General features: G+C 41.2%; 1 protein-coding gene across 4 annotated transcripts in view; it reads left to right on the top strand.

Moving 5' to 3' along the window:
* SCAPER (S-phase cyclin A associated protein in the ER) overlaps positions 1-23,302 on the top strand; it is a 440,399-nt gene that overhangs the window by 138,318 nt on the left and 278,779 nt on the right. For all 4 annotated transcript variants that reach the window (XM_029575230.1, XM_029575228.1, XM_029575229.1 and 1 more), the window contains 2 exons: positions 4,648-4,800; positions 11,430-11,537. In XM_029575230.1, coding sequence (XP_029431090.1) covers positions 4,648-4,800; positions 11,430-11,537 — 261 coding nt within the window. The remainder of the gene's footprint in view (positions 1-4,647; positions 4,801-11,429; positions 11,538-23,302) is intronic.

The following is a 23,302-nucleotide window of genomic DNA, read 5'->3' as shown; positions in this document are numbered from 1 at the left end:
CCAGCAGGTCATGTGATTGCGGTGACTGGCGCCTCCAGCAGGTCGTGTACAGCTCTAAATCACGCTCGAGGGTAGTCCAGGGGTCCAGACCAGAGAATACTCCTCAGCCAGTCCAGAGGTCAAGATCAGAGGATATTCCGCAGCCAGTCCAGGGGTCAAGATCCAAAGAGAAGTCAGCAGCCAATCCAGAAGTCAATACCAGAGGGAACTCAGCAGCCAGTCCAGGAGTCAAGCATAGGAAGTCACTCAGCGGAACAGGAACGGAACCCAGGAACTAACACCAAACAAGAGCCAAGAAGCCAAGGCAAGGTCTGAGGTGCAGGCCTTGCCTTAAATAGTCCCCCAAAGATGGAGCCCACAGGAAGAAGCCAATCCCATTGCCTGTAGTGGCTCCTTTAAAAGATTAGCTTCTGCCACGCGAGTGGCTCTAGGGAGGTCCTGCGGGGGCGGAGCCAGACGCGAGCAGGAGGACGGTTGACGCCACGGCCATGTTGGCTGAGCAGCAGGAACCACCGCGGGATGAACCCGCCGATGCCGAGTGCGGTCAACGTGAGCGGGGCGGTCTGCCGCGCCGATGAGTGGCTAGCCCTGGTTGCGGCTTGCCGCCGCCGGTGGCCATAACATCAACTTACCATGCCTATTTGTTTAAATGTAAACATTACACAGGATTGTGTGCCATACATTCCATTAATCCCTTTTTGTTTTTGCCAAAGGATTTACTTAAGTACCTGCACCACCTCTCTAACAGGCCGATACAGTACAGTGCGCTCCTTATCATGGTCCAAACGCGGAGCGCACTGTTAACCCGTGTTTGGACACGCGTTTTCGACGTGCTAGCTTTACCCCTTATTCAGTAAGGGGTAATAGCATGTCGAAAACGCGCAGCCAACCCCTCCGAAACTAATAGCGCCCGCAACATGCAAATGCATGTTGATGGCCCTATTAGTTATTCCCGCGCGATTCAGTAAGTAAAATGTGCAGCCAAGCCGCACATTTTACTTTCAGAAATTAGCGCCTACCCAAAGGTAGGTGTTAATTTCTGCCGGCACCGGGAAAGTGTACAGAAAAGCAGTAAAAACTGCTTTCTGTACACCCTCCGACTTAATATCATGGCGATATTAAGTCGGAGGTCCCAAAAGCAAAAAATAATTAAAAATAACAAAAAAAAAATTTAAATCAGCCATGGCTCGCGGGTTGAAAACCGGATGCTCAATTTTGCTGGCGTCCGGTTTCCGAACCCTTGGCTGTTGGCGGGTTTGAGAACAGACGCTGGCAAATTGAGCGTCGGCTGTCAAACTCACTGACAGCCACCGCTCCTGTCAAAAAAGAGGCACTAGGGATGCGCTAGTGTCCCTAGTGCCTTTTTTTACCATGGGCCCTCATTTGAATACTGAATCACGCGCACAGGAGAGTGGCCTGTGTGCGCGCTGGGAGAGCGGGCGCTTGCCTGCTTTCCCGCAACTTTTACTGTATTGGCCTGTGAGTCAGGCATGTCAACTTCTTCGGTAAAAGTTTATCTAAGCACTATAGCAGCCTACCATGATAAGGACACTGGTTTGTCCATTTCAACACATCCTCTCATATCCCCGATTTATGAGAGGACTTTTTCAACTGCACCCTCCTCTTCAGGAGGTACATCGATATTGGTTCTCATGAAGGAACCTTTCGAGCCGTTGCAATCAGTTCCTCTATAAAGTTTTGGATGTGGAAGGCAATTTTTCTCATCGCAGTCACCTCAGCGAAACGAGTGAGTGAGCTACAGGCCTTGGTGCAGTTGTCCCCCTACTTGCAATTCTTTCACGACAAGGTGGACATCAGAACACACCCAAAGTTTCTACCTAATGTAGTGTTGGCCTTTCACATCAACCAAGCCATCACACTCCCCATCTTTTTTCTGAAGTCACATAAAATTGAAAGGGAAAGACTCTTGCACATATTGGACTTATTTGAGATGTATTGGTAATTTTTTTGCTATTTTTATGTTTTTGATTTTTTCTTTGCTCAATCTGCTCCATGTACCTATGAATGCTCTTATCACTGAAGACAAGAAAGAGAAGGCTTCAAGTATTTTGGACATCGCATGAAAAGATCAGGACACAGTCTCTAACTAAGACAGTCTTTGCAACATAAGCAGTATGCTCAAGGTGTCAAACCCTGATGAAAGAATTCATTTCTAAAACGCTGCAGTGTCGGCGCAGGGCACCTGAGCTATTTTGACATACATTGAGAAGAGAAGGTTGCAGATAATAAAGCACCTCTAAGTTAAGTGACTGTTGATTAACAATAATTACCAAAAAATCAAAAACATAAAAATAGCAAAAAAATTACCAATACATCTCAAATAAGTGACCGATGATTATAAACCTCTAAGCCTCATTACGGGTATGTTATAGCCATTTGTGATTAACAACCCGAGGTATATGATGGTCACTTTGAGATACTATATAAATATGTACACAGTCTACTTTTGAACAGATATCTCTATAGTATGAACAAGATCATATGATTTTGTATATATTCATTTCTTGTATAGATTGGGTTTATTTGAATCGATTGTGAAGTTATCTATATGTTCAGCAGTTTTGTTCTTTGATAGTATTTACCATTTTGCCTGGCACAGATGTCCGACTCAATAGTCTATAATTTCCTGGATCACTCTTTGATCCGCTTTTAAAAATTGGCATTACATTGGCAACCCTCCAATCTTTAGGTACCATTGATGATGTTATTGATTGTTTACAAATTTGCAATAGCAGGTCTGCAATTTCATTTCTCAGTTCTTTCAGCACTCTGGAATTTATACCATCTGGTCCAGGTGATTTGCTATTCTTTAATTTGTAAGTTTGCCCTAGTACATCTTCCAGGTTCACTGAGATTTGTTTCATTTCCTCTGAATCATCACCTTTGAATATAATTTCTGGCATGGGTATATCTCTGAATAGACAAAAAGAGCTAAGCAAACCCAAAAGAACAATCAGTAGCAAAAAAAAAAGGGGGCTATATTAATCTATAAATATTTCGCTCGCTATTTTTTAGTTTTTAGTTTTTAATATTTTAAGTTATAACTTTATTCTTTTTTGTTATTTTTTATTTTTTGTTTATAATTATTTAAATGTAATCTTGGATGAAGACGACTTACAACAAATGTCCATTGCTGAACGGAACACAACTCAAATAAAAGTTAAAGTAAAACTGCATCAGCAAGTCTGACGGCCGCAGTAGAGCCGTGCTTCTAGCTTGTCATTCCGTCTCTGTCGATACTGAAGTTACTGCATCTTTAGGATTACAGCAAGCTGTTTACTTATAAAAAACCTTTTTTGCATCTTAATAGAAAGCAGTTAAAGCTAAAAGAAAGCTGTCAAAGCTATGTAATTATCGAGTACAACTGCAAATGATTGAGAAGACCGGGCGCTCTTTTCACATTCTAGAGAGACGCCGTCAGGCTTGCTGATGCAGTTTTACTTTAACTTTTATTTGAGTTGTGTTCCATTCAGCAATGGACATTTGTTGTAAGTCGTCTTCATCCAAGATTACATTTAAATAATTATAAACAAAAAATAAAAAATAACAAAAAAGAATAAAGTTATAAATTAAAATATTAAAAATTAAAAACTAAAAAATAGCGAGCGAAATATTTATAGATTAATATAGCCCCCTTTTCTTTGCTAATGGGTATATCTCTTACATGTTCCTCAGTGAATTCTGAAGCAAAGAATTCATTTAGTGTCTCTGCTATGGCTTTGTCATCCCTAAGTGCTGCTTTTACCTCTTGATCATCTAATGGTCCAACTGACTCCCTTGCAGACTTTTTACCTCAAATGTACATGAAAAAGTTATGAGTTTTTGCTTTCATGGCAAGCTTCTGTTCAAATTCTCTTTGCCTTCCTTATCAATGTTTTGCATCTAACTTGCCAGTGCTTTTGCTGTTTCCTATTTTCTTCATTTGGATCCCTTTTCCATTTCTTGAAAGATGTTCTTTTAGATATTATAGCCTCTGTCACCTCCTCTTTCAACCATGCCCATAGTTGTTTAGCCTTCTTTCCATCTTTTTTGTAATGCATGGAATACATTTGTTCTGGGCTTCCAAGATAGTATTTTTAAACAACATGCATGCCTGATCTAAACTCTTAACCTTTGCAGTTGCTCTTTTCAGTTTTTTCCTAACCATTTTCCTCATTTTAGCATAGTCATCTTTTTGACAGTTAAATGCTGTTGTAATAGATTTCTTTTTTTGCACTTCCTCTAGTTAAGTCAAATTTGATGATAATGTGATCACTATTGGCAAGTGTCTCCAACACTGTTACCTCTCGCACCAAATCCTGTGTTCCACTAAGGACTAGATCTAAAATAGTTTCCCTTCTTGTTGGTTCTTGTACCAGCTGCTCCATGAAGTAGTCATTTATTTCATCTAGGAATTTTACATCTCTAGAATGTCCTGATGTAACATTCACCCAGTCAGACTGGGGTAATTAAAATCACCCATTATTACTGTGATGCTGATTTTGTTAGGTTCCCTAATTTCTTTTAGCATTTCATTGTCTTTTCTTTGCTTTTTAATTGTATTTTATGTAACTTCTGGATTTTATTGTAAACTGCCATGATGATAAATTGAATAAATAAGAATAATTCTTTGTGCTTTATTTTTAGCATGATGAGAGCATTCGTAGACACATGGAGCAGATTGAGCAAAGAAAAGAGAAGGCAGCTGAGCTCAGCAGTGGAAGGCATGCAAATACAGACTATGCTCCTAAACTTACACCTTATGAGAGGAAAAAACAGTGCACCCTATGTAATGTCATGGTAAGTAGTACACATTAGTGTATGCTATATCAGCAATACTCAGTTTGAGGTTTAGAATCCACATGTAACTCTTTAGAATCCTTTGTAACATCAACCCAACTAGAGCTAGTACTTAATATTTGGGGTTAAAATAAAGGGAACAATTAGATGTATTGCTTTGAGATTTATTTTGCTGCTGCAGTGGCTCACCAAGTGATGTACATGAATAAAATGTGCAGGAAATTTGACCAGTTTAAACATAATTTCTACTCTACTTTGTAGTGCTTTATTATGGTGCAAGTACTTCTTTTATTATTTAATATTATTGAATTTCAATATGGTTTATACAAACATATTTCACAAATGATAACCCAAAAGAAAAATTATTTTAAAAAACCCCTAGATGATGATGATCCTCTAAATCAGTGGTTCTCAACCTTTTTTTGGCCGGGACACACCTGACAAATGGTTCTCATATGCGTGACACACTGAACATGTGACCATCACGGGGCTAAGTGTAAACATGAACTCTGCATCCACAGGAATCCCCTCAACCCTCAGCAATGAGTGCAGAGCAGATCTAGGGCATAACCTGTACAACTCACCATACAAAAAAAAGATATTCTGGTTCTGATGACATCTCAGTAAAAGCAAAACAAACTCCCTTTACTACCAGGCACAATAGCCTTCCTTATGAAAAGACAGTAATTTACCACTAATGCATATCCTATTGAGAAAACACATCAAATAAGATTGATACAAATGCCTACATGCTAGTAAAACACCTCACTTTGGTCACACACCCAGAACTGACCTTCACCAAGTACAGAAAAAACACAAATTATAAATATGGAGACAGAAACTGGAACGGAAAACCAAAAAAGCCACTCTGCATACAGTGCGAACCTGGAGAAATGGAAAGAGAAATATAGCACCTAACAGACTCAGGATTTGCAATAATGCACACAAACTAACCTGCACAAAGTTACACCTGTATTACGGAACACACGCAAACAGTAACAACCCTATCTAAGAAATACAACTATTAAACCAGGCCCTAAACACTAAAACATTTCCTATTGGGAAAAGAGAATAAGCCAAGCTGCTACAGAGCCCCACACAGAAATCATTGTAAAGTTATACCAAAAATGTTACAAAGCAGCTGCTGAACAGAATAATATTCAATTAAATACTCATAAAAATTATTAAAACATGTCCAAATATCAATAAAATATTTCAAAACAGCAGACATCGCATAATACCCAATAATTAAAATGGCAGTCAATCAAGAAAAATAAATTTAAAAAGCCACCTTTACTTACCTTCTCCAACAACTCTCCTACTCCTTTCCCTTCCAGGCCAATAGCACTAACCAGAAGCAGCAAGGGCTGCTGAAGCTCTGTCCTCAATCTTCTTCCTTAGCACCCACAACCAGTCACTCACAACACACACACCCCCAAATAGACCCCACGACCAGTCTCGGTCTCTTTCACACCAGTCATCTTCCTGACCAGTTTCTCTCTCTCACACAGAAACACATCACCTCCCTGACCAGTCTCGCTCTCTCAATCACACTCATGTTCTCTTATATACAAGCTCTCAATCACACACAAAAGCTCTTACACCCATTCACACCAGCTCTCACCCAGGCTTCCATTCACACCCCTACACACAAGCTCTCACCCAAGCACCCATTCACACCCAATGACACAAGCTCTCACCCAGGTACCCATTCACACCCACAGACACAAGCTCTCACCCAAGTACCCATTCACACCCACAGACACAAGCTCTCCCCCAGGCACCCATTCACACCCTCACAAGCTCTCCCCCAGGCACCCATTCACACCCTCAGACACAAGCTCTCACCCAGGCACCCATTCACACCCTCAGACACAAGCTCTCACCCAGGCACCCATTCACACCCACAGACACAAGCTCTCACCCAGGCACCCATTCACACCCACAGACACAAGCTCTCACCCAGGCACCCATTCACACCCACAGACACAAGCTCTCCCCCAGGCACCCATTCACACCCTCAGACACAAGCTCTCACCCAGGCACCCATTCACACCCTCAGACACAAGCTCTCACCCAGGCACCCATTCACACCCACAGACACAAGCTCTCACCCAGGCACCCATTCACACCCACAGACACAAGCTCTCACCCAGGCACCCATTCACACCCACAGACACAAGCTCTCACCCAGGCACCCATTCACACCCTCAGACACAAGCTCTCACCCAGGCACCCATTCACACCCTCAGACACAAGCTTTCACCCAGGCACCCATTCACACCCTCAGACACAAGCTTTCACCCAGGCACCCATTCACACCCTCAGACACAAGCTCTCACCCAGGCACCCATTCACACCCTCAGACACAAGCTCTCACCCAGGCACCCATTCACACACACAGACACAAGCTCTCACCCAGGCATTCATTCACACCCTCAGACACAAGCTCTCACCCAGGCCCCCATTCACACACAAGCTCTCACCCAGGCCCCCATTCACACACAGACACACCAGCTCTCACCAAAAATAACTTCTTCCTTCATTGCAGGGATGGGCTGCGGTTCCGCCTTGGCTTTAATCAGGCGGGCCTTCTTTTTTCGGCGCCACGGGGATGGGCGCCTCAGTCAGAGGTTGGGTTTCCTCTTCGTCGCTAGGGGTCGGGTTTTCCTCTTCACCGCTACAGGGCTGGGCTCCCGTAGCGGCCTTGCACCATCGGGGTTGGGTTTTCCTCTTCACCGCTACGGGGATGGGCTCCCGTAGCGGCCTTGCACCATCGGGGTCGGGTTTTCTCTTCACCGCTACGGGGATGGGCTCCCGTAGCGGCCTTGCACCATCGGGGTCGGGTTTTCTCTTCACCGCTACGGGGATGGGCTCCCGTAGCGGCCTTGCACCATCGGGGTCGGGTTTTCTCTTCACCGCTACGGGGATGGGTTCCCGTAGCGGCCTTGCACCATCGGGGTTGGGTTTTCTCTTCACCGCTACGGGGATGGGCTCCCGTAGCGGCCTTGCTTCGTCGGGGTCGGGTTTTCTCTTCACCGCTATGGGGATGGGCTCCCGTAGCGGCCTTGCACCGTCGGGGTCGGGTTTTCTCTTCACCGCTACGGGGATGGGCTCCCGTAGCGGCCTTGCACCGTCGGGGTCGGGTTTTCTCTTCACCGCTACGGGGATGGGCTCCCGTAGCGGCCTTGCTTCGTCGGGGTCCTACACTGCTATTCCTCCCACCCCACTCCCGGGCAGTGCCATGCCTGCCTCACCGGCCAATCAAAGGCTTCCTCCCTTCTTCCTACTACCACTGGCAGGTGGCAGGGAGGAGGCTTCCGATTGGCCTGCGCGGGGGAAGGCAAAATGAAGGAGGCTTCCCATTGGGCAGTGGGGGTAGGAAGAAAGGAAGCTTTCAATTGGACCGCGGGGGCTGGAAAAAGGGAGAAGGAAAGTACAATGGGGCAGTGGGACACCGGGAGACGCAACACACCTGCCGGTGTTTGGCGACACACTAGTGTGTCGCGACACACCGGTTGAGAAGCGCTGCTCTAAATTACCGTCTATACTGCATGAGTTCCAGAAAAAAAGAGGAGGCAAGATGTCAAATATTAGAAACCAATAAAATATGATCTAAATACGTGCTAGCATAGTCAGCTTATAAATGATTTACATGAGCATCTTGTACTGTTTCTGTAAAATTAATGGAGGCAAATAAAGCTACGATAATTAAAGTGAAATTATTAAATTCAGAACTGAAGTGAGTGGTTGATATGACAGCACTCATTTCTTTATTTCTATAAGCTCAATTCCCATTAAGCATTGTGTTCCAAGACTTCCCAAATAAAGAACTCTGATTTAAAGTATCCAGATTACATACCTGGTACTACTCTTCAGAGCAGCCAGAATAGAACAGTTTATGCTGGTTAAAGCTGTTATTTTATTTTTGGAGTATGGCATATGGCAATTAAATAGTTCATTGATATTAAATTGTACAACCCTGATAGGTGCAACTCACCTCCTCTCTGCAGCCTTTTCATTGCCCACCACCACCCGTCCTTCCACCCCAATCCCCCTTTTTTCAACTGGATCTGCGGAAGAACTCTGTATCACAGCACTATTCGAGAAAGAACATTTTTATTGGATGTAAATTATGGCTGCAGCATAGATTAACTGCATACAACAATATAGTCATGGAATATAAACAAATATGCCAACGCTTATATTTGTGGTTGATGAACCACCTTCCAGCCTCCACCCTCTTTCCCCAAGTCACAACCCTGAGGTTGGAGGTAGAGATTTATCTCAGTTGTGGCCTCCCTACCCCTATATAGGAATAGGTTGGCTCCTTTAAGATAATTTTCAAACTGATTGGACAGTATTATCAAATAAGCTTTGCTGTGCATTTTGGTGTATGCTAGAGGACATAAAAACATAAGATATGCCATATGGGTCAGACCAAGAGTCCATCAAGCCCAGTATCCTGTTTCCAAGAGTAGCCAATCCAAGTGACAAGTACCTGGCAAGTACCCAAACATTAGACAAATCAAAAGTTACTATTACTTATTAATTACAGTAATAGCAGTTTATGGATTTTTCCTCTAGGACCTTATGCAAACCTTTTTTAAACCCACTTACATTAATTGCTGTAATCACATCCTCTGGCAATGAATTCCAGAGCTTAACTATGTGCTGAGTGAAAAAGAATTTTTTAAAATTTGTTTTAAATGAACTACTTGCAAACTTCATGGAGTGCCCCCTGGTCCTTCTATTATCTGAGAGAGTAAATAACCAATTTACATTAACTTTTTCACGTCCTTTCATGATTTTGTAGACTTCTATCGCATTCCCCCTCAGTTGTCTCTTCTCCAAACTGAACAGCCTAACTTCTTTAGGCTTTCCTCATAGGGCAGCCGTTCTATGCTCCTTATCATTTTGGACGCCCTTCTCTGCACTTTCTCCAGTGCAGCTATATCCTTTTTGAGATGCAGTGACCTGAATTGCACACAGTATTTAAGGTGCGGTCTCAAATCAGAGCAAATCAGAGGCATTGTGACATCCTCAGTTTTATTTTCCATTCCCTTCCTAATAATTCCTAACATTCTGTTTCTTTTTTGATTGCTACTGCACACTAAGCCGACAGTTTCAATGTATTATCCATTATGATGCCTAGATCGTTTTCCTGGGTGGTAGCTCCTAAGATAAAACCTAACATTGTGTAACTACAGAGAGGGTTATTTTTCCCTAAATGCATCATTTTGCACTTGTACACGTAAAATTTCATCTGCCATTTGGAAGCCCAGTCTTCGTCTTGCAAGGTCCTCCTGTAATGTATCACAATCTGCTTGAGATCTGCATATTTGATCACCTTACTCATCGTACCCCTTTCCAGATCATTTATAAATATATTAAAAAGCACCGGTCCAAGTACAGATCCCTGAGGACTCCACTTTTACCTTTTTCCACTGTGAAAACTGACCACTTAATACTATTCTCTGTTGGGTGTTGGTCATGGCCACTGGGAGTTGCTGGAAAACGCATTTGGTATGCAATCAGCTGTGTAGCTGGGGATTTCAAAGTAAGTCGTGTGGTTCCTTTGCCTCAGACTCATGATCTTATTTCTGGCCTTAAGTCTTGGTCTTCCTTTGAGAAACATACGAAAATAGCTTTAGAGAGCCTATGGACAGCAGTGATGGGTATTGAAAAATCAGTTTTGTCCCTCCTTGTTCTGACCCCAGACCTGCTTTGTAAATTTCAGTCTCAAGAACAACAAATGTATTTATGCGAGAAGAAGCTAATTGAAGTAGATATTTCCTTAGCTCAAGTTAAAGAGGTTCAGATTAAATATGATTAAGGATTGTCCTCGTCTTCTTAGAGGATTGAAAATATAGAGAATGCTCTCAAACTTTTAAAGTTGAGAGTGTATAATTTTCCTCAAATGCCTTTTTTTTCTTCCTCTGAGTTCTTTACATCTTATTTAAGGGAGGTTTTGCAAATTCCAGAAGCTTAGTTACCTGCTATTGAGGAGACATACTATTTGCCTGCCCCTAAGAAAGCTACTGGAACTGTTTCAATGGAAGTCCCTACTGACTTCTCAAACTTCTTGGAGAATTCTGGAGAAGAAAATGTGATTGGGCGAACTACATTACTTGTGACTTGTTTTTTTTGTAAGACAGTAATAATATATTCTACCTTTACTTTCGTCATAAGGAACAATATTCAGGAAAAGACTTAAGACATTCAGGAGCACAAGATGGTGCCGGCCATCCATTGCTCCTACCATGTGACAGGGGCCGACCAATGGCACCGGTAGCCCCTGTGACATAGTAAGGGCAAAGGCTATCTGTGCCATTTTGAATACTGGCAGGCAACGGCCCGAGTGCAGGAGATCGCTCCTGGACCCCCGCTGGACCACCAGGGACTTTTGGCAAGTCTTGGGGTGGTCAGGAGGGTGGGGGGTTGCAGTTAGTTTTTGGGGTTTTTTTTAATATTCGCTCCATAAGACGCACAGACATTTTACCCCCACTTTGGGGGAAAAAATGCGTCTTATGGAACGAAAAATACGGTAAATACCAGATTGATATACTTTGCTAATGATGGCTGTAAAACATGAATAGGAAAATAAGTTTATCATTTTTGTGTGTTAGATTTCCTCAGAGGTATACCTCTTCAGCCATATCAAAGGAAGGAAACACCAGCAGGCTGTAAGAGAGAATAGCAGCATCCAAGGGAGAGAGCTCTCGGATGAAGAAGTGGTAGGTCTCAGAACAAACTTTATCTGATTTTGATTTGCTGGTGTCACATACGCTGTTCCCTCTAAGTTGTGCATGTGCATAGCCATGCACTCTTCCTGCAGCCGCCCACAGCTGTTCTCCCCTTTGTGCAAGAAGACCGGGGCCCGAAGCAGAAGAGAGGTCATTGGCCATGGTGGAGCTCATCTCACCCTGGTCCAAAGTAAAGAGGAGGCTGTGCATGTATGTATGTAAGTATGTCTGTGTGAGAGCCTGTTTGCATGCCTGTGTGTATGTCTGTGTGAGAAGCTTAAGTATGTGTGTCTGTGTGCAATGTATATATGTCTGTGAGTCTGTGTGAAAACTTGTGTGCATGTGTGAGTGAGTGCCTATGTGCATGTGTGTATGTCTGTGAGAGAACATTTGTTCAAGTCTGTGAGATAGCCTGTATGCATGTGTGTGCTTCTGAGAGAACCTGAGAGCATGTATGTGTATGTGAGAGCCTGAGTGTCACACACACATAATATGTGTATGAGAGAGAGAGAGCCTGTGTGTGTGTGAGAGCATGGGCATGTATATGGGAGAGGGAGTGAGAGAGAGAATAAATGTTAGTATGTGTGTGAGAGAGAGAAATATGTCAGGGCGTCTGGAAATCAAAAGATCCCAGATATGGAGAGCAGGAGATTTTTTTAAATCCTTAATAGTTTTAATTATTTGATATAATTTGATGTTTCTGTTTTGAAATATTTTATTGGGGGGTTTTTTTGGGAAATATTAGAATATTTTTTAAATTATTGGATGTTTTGAAATATTTAATCTGTGTTTGAAAAATATTAGAACAAATTTATGTAAGTTCTTTAAATTATTGAATGTTCATTGTCTATTTTGACATTTATTCCTTTTATTGGTATGGATTTAATAGTATGAATAATGTTTTATATCGCTTGATTTTATTGTTTGATGTTTTGTGAGGAATGATGATATTTCTGTTTTTCTATTGTTGTACTGCATAATACAGTCGGGCTTATGATTTGCTGTACAGTTTTTGTCCGCACATTTCTATTTATACTATATGGACTTTCTTTTCTGCATTTGGTTAGGGTCTGTATTTTAAAGGTCCAGTTCTTGTGTAACTTTAATTCTTGTTGTTAAAATGATGGTACTTTTAACTGGCTTTTATGGCCTTATTGTCATCTCTTCCTCATTTCTATATTAAAACAGAAGTTTGCTCTTTATTAATTTCACGTACATGCAGAAAATGGTTTTGAATGTTCATGCAGAAAATATTTTTTCATTCACATATTTTATTGTTGTAACTGCCTTAAGTAGGCTGGGCAATGTTCCCTTTAAGAACTGGGTGACTGTGAGCATATATATTGATAGGCTTTTTGCATCAAAGAAAGTAGTGCTCACAGGGTAATGTAACTAAACATTTTTGCTCATAACCCAATCCTTAGAGAGAACATTAGTCATGTAATACTCATTGTTTCAGTTACTCTTGTCATATGATGAAATTATGTTCTAAGAAAGAACCTTAACCTGTAGACTGAACTTTTAATTCACTTATAGTACTATCTAGAAATGTTTATTTATAATCTTTATCGGCTTGATTTTTGGCACTTGTTTTTTTAAGATATATAAAAATCTCTGATCACGTCATTTTTTTGTTTTTGGTATCTTTCGCAATTTGCATTAAAGAGGAAATTTTTCTATGGTTAGAAGAGCAAATTCAAAGTTGGCTAGATTGAAATGTTCATCAAAACTATTAATGGGATATCATAAAAGATTTGATCAATAATGTAGATAAGATATCATATAGTTGTGCAAAGCTTACACTATTGCGAGTGATTAGAGCCTCAAGATTAAGATTGTAATCACCCATGGAGAGCATTTCAGTCTAACTGATTTTCTGAATCATATAGATTAAAATGAGCCTGTAACTTTTTTGAGGTTGGGGGGGGGGGGGTGGTATGGTATGGCAGGGGTTGATTTTATTTTCTTATACATTTTTAGTTTATAAACACAGATTTTGGATTGGAATTTGAGGCTGATGACTCTTGTGGTTGTTTCTTTTTCTATAGTAAAGTGATGGAGCAGAGTAGATATTCTTTAAGTCCTATAGTTGTTTTTGGTTTCAAATGTTTATTATGTTTAACCTTATGATCAGATTTTCTTTTTGGAGTGTAATTATAACATTTTATCAGGCTAAATCCTAAAATCAAATGGCATAATGAGAATTGAAGAAATAATGTTTAATTTTGTGAAAGCTAATTCTATGCCCTTTAATGCGAGATTGTTCACATAAAATCATCTTCAATTTTAAAAAGCAGTATTCATCCACTGAAGAGAATGAAAAACTACAAGTATTAATTATAGATCCCGGGTTTTGGTTTTTTTTTAGTTTGTCAGTGACCCTTACACTTGACCCTGATTTCACCTCATCATGGTAGCAGACTTCCACCTTAATTCAGAAAGATGACTTTAGACCTTTAGTCTGAAACCTCATAAATTAGAAGCAGAAAATTGTGATCACAAAGACATAACTTCTGTAAGTTTACACTGAGCAACTCCAAAAATTTAAAACCATGAATAAACTTTATTTTCATCTCTGTTGTCCTCCTAGAGACATACATTCTCTGTATGAAATTGGAAATGCTGTAAAAAGGAGGCTTATTGTCATTGTATAACATTAAAATTAGAGTCTGTTTTAAGTGAAGCCAGCCAGAATTCTTGCTTCTAATCGTGAGAATTTTTAAAACTTGCTTTCTGCTTTTCCTCTTGAAATCTGGTTCCAGATAACCCAGAGAACAGGAATCAGTTTTAAGACTAAAAATCTGTGAATTGTCTTAGCAGATTAGGTATAGCAGGTTACAGTAAACATCATTTTGTGCATTGTTGCTGATGGAAGTATACTATTCATTATCAATGGGGCTTTTGAAATTGAGCAAGTTTATTTCCTAGTCCTCAGACCTATAATGCAGATTTATTGCTCAGCAAAAAAAATGTGATCCATATGATACATTACATTTTAAAAGTATAAATAAAAGTACTTTTAAATTAGATCAGTAATTACTGTGTTTGTTTTTCAGTTTCTTTCTGCTCAGTATTGAGGATCCAATTCCAGAAGCTCTCTTTGGCACTTTGAATCCTCATTTTATTATTTATTTATTTACTTATTCAATTTATATTACGCCTTTCAGCACTTCAAAGCGGATTACATTCAGGTACTGTAGGTATATTTTTTTTTATAACTCTTTAAACATTTTTGACATATATCAAGAACAGGAGATTGTTGCAGAAAGTCCTAAAGGCATATTCATTTCAGCATGACGGGTATTGAAAAAAGCCTCATCCTGGCCAGACAGAAGTACAATATGCAAATTAACAGCATCCCTTCCATACCCACCAGTCCTCATCGTTTAATTACATCTACGGGTTATGATGAATCAACCTGAGAAGGATACAAAAGACAAGGACCCCATACTGTTTCATACTTATAGGTTTCACATTTTAAATCAAAGCGTAATTTTTCCAAGTCTGTGATATCACATACCTGTACCAGCCAACATTGCATGTTAGGACAAAATTTCCAAAAGTTAGCTATCGTAAATCAGTCTGCTAAAAGGACCTATGTTTAACCGGAATACCCAACCCAACGGTCCGGTAATGCCAAAGAAGGGCCAATAAATATAGGTATGTCATGGATTTCTGCTGTCTTCTGTCACCTATGACCAAATTGACATGTTATCAGACAGTCCCACCGCATGTGCAATTAAGTGCCTACGTCCCCACACCCAACCAGCACATAGTGGTGGCTTCTGGAAATGCTTTTGAGTACAAGATAGTTGTATGATAAGTTCTATGTAATAATTTAACCATAAGTTCAGTTTGCCTTGTACATATAGAGATGTGATGTATTGCCACCAAATGGATTTCCAGGCTTTATATTCCAAATGAATGTGTAGATCCGTGTTCCACGCATCAGTGAGATTTTGTGGAGTGAAACCCCCAAATTTGTCTGTAAGCATACCTTAGTAGTATACTGTAATTCCCTTAGCCGATGTCTCAATATCCATTAATAAATCTTCCATACCATTTAGAGATCTAAGAGGCTTTGTTAAGTCTAAGTGAGGTACTAGAGCCACTTTCAATTGTAAATAAGAGGCACAAGAATCCTGTGGTAGCTCAAACTCATGCACAAGAGACTAAAAGGTTTGAAACTCAGAGTCCTCCTATGATTGGGCTATGAAAACTAGGCCATTATCTTTCCATTTTTTTATTTGGGGGGAGGCAAAAGTACAGCCAGAAATAGTGGGATTTTTGAATATAGAGGCGATGGGTAACAAGGCCTTACCATCCTTCTACAAATATTTAAGAACCTGCCCCAATACCTGTAACATATGTGCAATAATAGGATGTGCCCAGCAAATTCTACAGTTAAAAGAATCTGAGGGGAGAAAAGGAAGTACTGCTAAGTTAGCCCCTTCTGCTCGTTCCTTTTCCAGTGCAACCCAAGATACCTTGGATGGACCAATCCACACCTTTAGACATCGGAAATGTGCAGCCCAATAATACAACTGCATATTGGGGAGGACTAAAGGCTGCTATAATCGACTCAGCTTAATTCTGGCTTGCTTATGCTGCCATATAAATTTGGAAAAGGCACTATGAAAATCTTCAAAAACAGCTGAGATAGTATACGGAACATGCTGAAAAAAATATAGTAATTTAGGAGGCACATTCATTTTAAATGTATCCGGCCTGCCCAGGATATAGTCAGTGGTTCCCATTCCTTCAGATCTTGCTTAATTTTAGCTATAAAGTGGCATAATTTTATTGAAGAGCTCTTTAAAATTTCAGACAATAATAATGCCAGGGATGGTAACTTTAAAACAGCTGCACAGGCATACATGAAAGCGCGTAAGCCAGCTCGCGCCCATGGACGCGGCCATTTGATAACATGCGTGTATATGCGCACATCTTACAAAATCATCTGGATGTGCGCAAATGTGTGAGTCATTTTATATGGCTGCTCATGCAGGCAGACACAATTACCAATTAAACCAGTTCATTCATACTTTGCCCAGTTACGGGATAGGACTTCCTAACCCCCATAGCTAACTAACCTCTTTTTTACCCAACCTGATCCAACTCTTAAAACCCCACTGACTAGCCTAGTTTTTTTTGTTTTATAACTTACACGCCATCTATAGCAGAAGTAAAGTTCCATTTAAATTCCCAGAACGCCCAAGCCCTGCCCAGAACACATCCATGCCCCGTCCCTTTTTGGGACTTTTTCTTTTGTACGCGTATTGGGAGATATGCACATTCATGGACACTTCTTAAAATATGCACGCTGCGTGCTGGTCTGAGAGACACGCGTAGGGCTTTTAAAATCTACCCCTAAGAATTTCAAATTATCTGTAACAGTTTTAAATGCTTGTGTGTATTTTAAAGTGGGGGCCTATGGAATACAACTCCGACTTGTTGAAGTTGACTTTATACCCTGCCAAAGTTCCAAAAATATGGAGAAGCTCCAGTAACTCGGGTCTAGACTTTTAAGGAGCAGTCGAATGCACTAAAATGTCATCAGCATAGAGTAATATTTTGTGCACTTACCCTCCTAATTATATCCCTTGAATCTCTGGATGACATGTAATAGCTGATGCCAAAGGCTCTATGGCCAAATCAAATAATTATTGAGAAAAGGGGGTACCCCTGTCTACACATGCTATATTAATGAATGGAGACAAACCTCCATTCACCCAAAGTATAGCCCTAAGACAGGAATACATAGCCCCAATCCATGCCATAAATTTCTTGGGAAAACCTGCATTCCACCGCCCAATGTAGTAAGTTAGTGGCCACCTTAACAAGGATGCGATAGGGAACAAATTGTGTCCCTAGTGCTCAGTTCATTGGGCACTCAGAATTACAATGGGCTCGCATCTGTTCAAACCTCTGCAGAGGGTCTGGAGCCCTGTTCATTGCCCAGCTTTATTTTAAAATGCTTCACATTTATTTCCTGAAGAACCCCGTCATAATTGGTTTTGTTCTCCACTGTGGTTCAGAAAACTCTAAACTTCATCATTCAAGCCCAGTGAATTTACATCTCAAATTAGTGGCGCTCTACCCAGCTTTTTTCTTACACCACAAGCAGTATAATTGAATATAGCAATGATACCAAGTAGGAGGAACCACATAGGACAGTATTTTTTCAATTTCTTCAGAGCAATCTACTTGCAGTTTGACTTAACACTAGTTCCAGGGCTGGCATTGTTTGCCTCTTTAACGAGTGTGCGTTGAGCACTGGAAGTTTTTCTGCATCAGGGTTAATAAGCTAATAGCCTCATCTACATGGCATTTACATGTGATGAGCACTATAATCGACGTGTGAGTTTGGACATGCATTTGGATGAGCTAATCCCCTTATTGCATTGGGTATTAGCATAGTGCGTCCAAAACCTACGTCCATCTGCACATTAACACATGCGCTAGGCTGAGCGCACTTTACTGCATTGCCCCCTATGAAAGAGTATCAACAGCCATTGCAAAATAATGCTGTGTACCAATTTTTAAGCAGACATCCTTCCTATATTTCATCTTTATGACTGAAGATATAAATAGTGAGTTCTTGATATGACTTATACTCCATAATCGTATACATCAAGAAATATACGCCAAAACCATCTGAAAAACATACCCCCAACTCCTCCCACCCAACTTCCCACCCAGCCTCCACCCCATACCCTCTCACCTTACCCCAACAACGAACATAACAACCCCTATCCATCCCAAACCCCTAGATGAGAGACTCTTTGGGACACAGAAGAGGGGCTGCCCCAGTGCTTCCTCCAGAAGCAAAACTGGAAGATCCACCAAAGGACACCTCCACCAGATTATCCACTTTAACACCCAAAAACCATATGTAACTAGCGTGACCAAAACATTGACACTTGTAAGAACAAATAGTCATAAAAAAGAAGGTATAAAGGCAAACAAAAGGTCTTCCAAATTATAAATTCATACCGTTAAGACTTCACATGGGAGGTTATGATACCCCACACTGCAAGAAAAATCCACTGAGAATGGAGACTTCCAAAAATAAAAGTAAAAAAAATCAATTTTTTCCAACTGTCAGTGGTGTAACGCTCCTTAAAGATGTATAAGCGAAGTTCTTCCACCCGATGGTTTGACAAGAGGATAATGCCTCTGCCTTTAAGAATTTTGCCCCTCCTGCATGTCTCAATGACCTTTTAGTCTTCCATATACCATTCTGTACTGTTGTGATGCGAGCAGAGAATGGATGAGAATATACCACCTCTGGCGATATCATTTCTCAAAATGTGTAGGTGTAAATGTGCAACAAGTAGGGTTTTAACCACCTTGGCCACTTTTTCGACTACAATACTGAGACGAGAGTCCAAATGATGAGAGATTTTCTCAGCAAATTTTTCCATAAGTTCACGGATGTAAGTCTCAAGATAATCGGCATCTGTAGAAATATGCTCATTTTCACTATCAGAGGCCGAGTCTGCTTGGGGATCCTGCCTCTGACTGGGAGCAGCCGCGTGAATTTTAGATTGTTTAGAGGCGCGATCTGCCCATAATTCAGTTATAGAATGATTACCTGAATCTTTTCCTTGAGATATCATGGCTGATATATCTGTTAGGCAGCGGCTTTAGTAAGGATTTATAACGATGTTAGAGGGAGATGAGTCGAGGCACAACCACTTCCTTCAGAGCACAATGAAGTCCCGTACTGTAGTTATTTTGAATCTCCAGGGTTTTTTTTCCTTGTGATGCCATCATTTTAGGCTGAGCCTCTGGGCAAAACATTGTAATATCTGTGGGTGTACACAGTTTGTGCGATGTCATTTGTAGCATCACCAATATGAACTAAGCATATTCACGGAATATGAGATAATCTGTGATTCTTTTGTTAACATGTTTATTCCTAGAAAATCGGGGAGTCCCAAAGAAATGCTTGCATATTGTTTAAATTAGTGGCTTAACAATAAACCTTTTTAATTCATGCAGTTAATTCGTACAAAATGTCATGTGCATTTTGAAATATTACACAATACAAAGAAACCACAACTTTATTTTAAGATCTCTAATGTGGCATAAATTGATAGACGCATTATCCTACATTCTATGGAATTTTATGATTAGGGACTAAAGAGAGTGGGTTAAATAGTTCATTTTAACTATGTGGTGTACATTATCCTATTATTGGCACATTGCCTGGTTAATGCTGTCAATGGAAAAGACAAATTAGTTCAGCTTACAAATAGGCTAAGTATGTGGATTTCATATCATGGAAAGTTGGCTTTTCTCAAGACAATTGCTTCACAATCTTTCTTCTGAATTATTTCTTAATTGTTTTAGAATTTCAAGAGTCCTAGGTACCTGAAAGCATGTTTTGATATACCGTATATAGTATTTTCTGTAGACAAGTCAGTTGTTAGTACTCTGTATTAGTGTTAAAATACCAGTGAATTGCAAGAGCTCCTTGTACAATATATTCTGTATAATTGGTTACTAATGATATATTAGGTGGATGGGTTTATGGCTGTTTATAAGCTTTTTTAGAGGGTAACTCAAATACCATAGGTTTTTGTGTGTTGAACCCAGCCCACTTTGGTGTCATCCATTCAGTTTTGCTTTGCTTCCAAAATAGTCTAGTTTATTGGATTCAAGACCTATTGTAGAGAATGGGGTTCTATTATAACTTTTCTTCCTTTATTGTGCATTTTTAAGTTTGGTCCTAAAGAGTATGTGTATCTGGAATTGTACTTGGTATCCCAAGTAGTAGGATTTGTGTAAATACGAGCAGTCAGTGTTCTTTAATGGTGATGAAACAAGAGTAGATTTGAGAGGGACCACTGAGGCAGAAATCCCTTTCACTTAATCGGCAAAGTTCTGTCTTACTTTTTTGCTCAGCTCCACACTTAATCCTACCCCCCAAATAGCATTTCAGTTCTTTATGAAAATGTTTGTTATCCATGAACCAAAGTTACTAAAAAGGTTGTGAGCCTGGAGTGTTGTATTTTTATGGTCATTCAGTACTAAGTTGCCTTTTTTAATCAATGAATGTATCTGTGGTGATCATACTTATACTACTTAAAGTTATTACTTGTCATCTCCAATGTCTCTATATTATATTCATGTTGTCTGTGACCCTTCTTCTTTGACATATAAGATCTTATTTATACCACCTTTGACCTTATGAAATTGCACCTCTGACCTCTTGTACTTGACATCTCAGACAGCTGACTCTTGATCTTTGACACTTGTTGTTTTACGTCTGTTAAAGGGAAGCTTTGTTCTGGGAGGACAGTTAATAGCAATTGTAATACAACCAGATATTTTTCCTGTATTTTCTAAAATTGCTTGTACATTTTTTATAGTTCTTTTCAAAATTATTATTTCTTCTATTTCAGGAATCCAAACATAGACAAGTAAGGTTTGTTTTTTTTTTCAGATGAAAATTTAATTTACTACTAGGATCTGAAGCCATTTGAGATAAGACTTGGAGAGACGGGAGGGGGGATATGATACAGACTTCTAAATATTTGAAAATGCCCTCCCAGGGAGAGGTGCCAGAGGGGAAAAAAAAAGGTATTGGAATTCATAAAGGCATGGGATAAACACAAAGGCTCCCTACTATGGTAATAGGGCACTGCGGGTAACATGCATGGAGCAATAGTTACAACCCTAAACAGAAGGTGTGGGGATAACCTGCACAGAAAAGCAGTTACATCCCTAAAAATAGCCTTGCTAGGCAGACTGGATGGACTATTTGTGTCTTTTTCTGCTGTCATTTACTATGTTACTGTAATATGTTATGCAGTTTTTCCTGGAAGCAGAAACAGTCTGTTACTGTACATACGGTGTCAAAATAAGAAAAACCTAAAAACTTGTCTTACTGTGTGCATCTCAAGGAGTGTCTTATTCATAATTGCAAAGCCATCAGAATGGGATGGGCCATGGCCTCATCAACTTTTGGTCAGCAAGCACCTTCTCCAACCAGCATTGTTCAGGCAGCAATGACTCCTCCCCACTCTCCCAACCGCCTTTTACTACCTAATTGCCAACCACTCTGAGCCTTCCCCTTCTGTGCAGCTTGATCCCAGCGGAAATTACATCTTAAAAGATGTAACTTCCGCCAGAAACAAGCTTAAAAAAGCAGTAGCAACCCATGTGGGCCCTCGTCATCGCCGTACCTCCTTTCCTTGCCGCCGTTGTCTCTGGGGGGGGACTTCCTGTTCTCGCTGCAGCTGCCCCAAGCCACAAGACTGCCCTTCTGCCACAAATTTCCTTCTTTTGCTACAGCTGCCCCAGGCTAAAGGACTGGACTTCTGGTCTGCCACCGGAAACTTCTGTCTTTTCTTTCTGCTTCTCCAGGCTGCGGGGCCTGCCTTCCCTGCTGCCACTGGGAACTTCCTTCTTTTGCTGCCACGGTCCCAGGTTGCAGGAATGGCCACCTGTGCTGCTGCTGAGAATTTCCTCCTCCTCTTGCCGCTGTCCCAGGCTGCGGGATCAGCCTTCTGTGCTGCCGCCGAGAACTTACTACTTTTGCTGCTGCTGCCCTGGTCCTGGGACCAGCCTTCTGTGCTGCCGCATGAATTGCCTTTATTGCTGCTGCTGCCACTATTTGGCCTGCATTGCCTCTTGCCACTGACTTCAGAATTTATTCAAAGAGATCCAGGTGGGGGAGACGCACCACTAGGTTAGGTAAACGGATGGATGATAGGGAGCTGGTGAGCAGGGAGTGGGGGCTGTCTGGAGGAGAGCAAGTGGAAGAGATGTGGGTAGTAGAGAGATAGCAAGAGGAGGGTAGCAGTGAGAGCAGAGAGAAGAAAAACTAGGGGTGGGAGCAGGGAAAAGGAGGAGGATGAGGGAGGAAGGGAGGAGTTAGGGGGTGGGGATAGGGAGAGTAGGTGTGAGGAGAAGAGGGCACAGGGGGCTGGTGAAAGGGGAGCGATAGAGGAGGGGACCTCTCTGCTACCTCCATTCTCCCCATCTCCCTTTCAGCCTGTACTCTGGCCTTCTGTCCCGACCACTTCTTGTCCTTGACCCCTGCCAGAGCTTTTAATGCATTCTGCATCACGCTCGCCAGAGTCATTTCCTCATCACTGCCTTCTTGACAGAGTAGAGTTTCAGGTAATGTGATGCAAAGTGCTGCTGGCAGAAATAGTCCTACCAGACTCAGATGATGAGGAAGGGTTTGCTCGCCTCCTACCTTCTGGCAAACATGCATAAGACTGCACTGCTGGCTGTCATTTCTTACAAGGCTCCTTTGGCAGTTGGCCCTTTTGTCTTCATTCATCTGTCACTGATTCCTTGCACAGAGGCACTCTTGTACCCAGCTGGTTCCATGCTGTCTGCTTTGCTGCTTCAGCTTAGAATCGAGGTCTCTAGATCTCGTGGATTCTCTGTAGCTGCTTACATATACAACACTTGGCTGGCCAGGGAGTTTCAAATGGCATCTTGGATACTGCATGCCGCTTCATTGATGCTTTCTGCATTGGCCCATTGCTCCTTTAGGAGTCTTACATTTTGCAGCACTTTTGTGTGACCTTTTGGGTGGCATGGCTTTTAAAACAATTAATTGAAATGCAATAAAACAGAGAGGTTAGGTCACCTGGCAGTGAATTATATACCCTTTAGGCTTTTTTTTCCTTCCTTGCCTCCACTTCTACTGTTCTAATCACCTTTTAAGGAATATATTCCTTTATGCACTTGTCAGCACTTTTTCATGAGCTGGCCAACTCGCTTTGGGC

This window comes from Rhinatrema bivittatum, chromosome 13 (assembly GCF_901001135.1).
Source record: "Rhinatrema bivittatum chromosome 13, aRhiBiv1.1, whole genome shotgun sequence".
NCBI lineage: Eukaryota > Metazoa > Chordata > Amphibia > Gymnophiona > Rhinatrematidae > Rhinatrema > Rhinatrema bivittatum.
The sequence above is the reverse complement of the archived record's forward strand: the minus strand, read 5'-3'. Positions and strand labels throughout refer to the sequence as shown.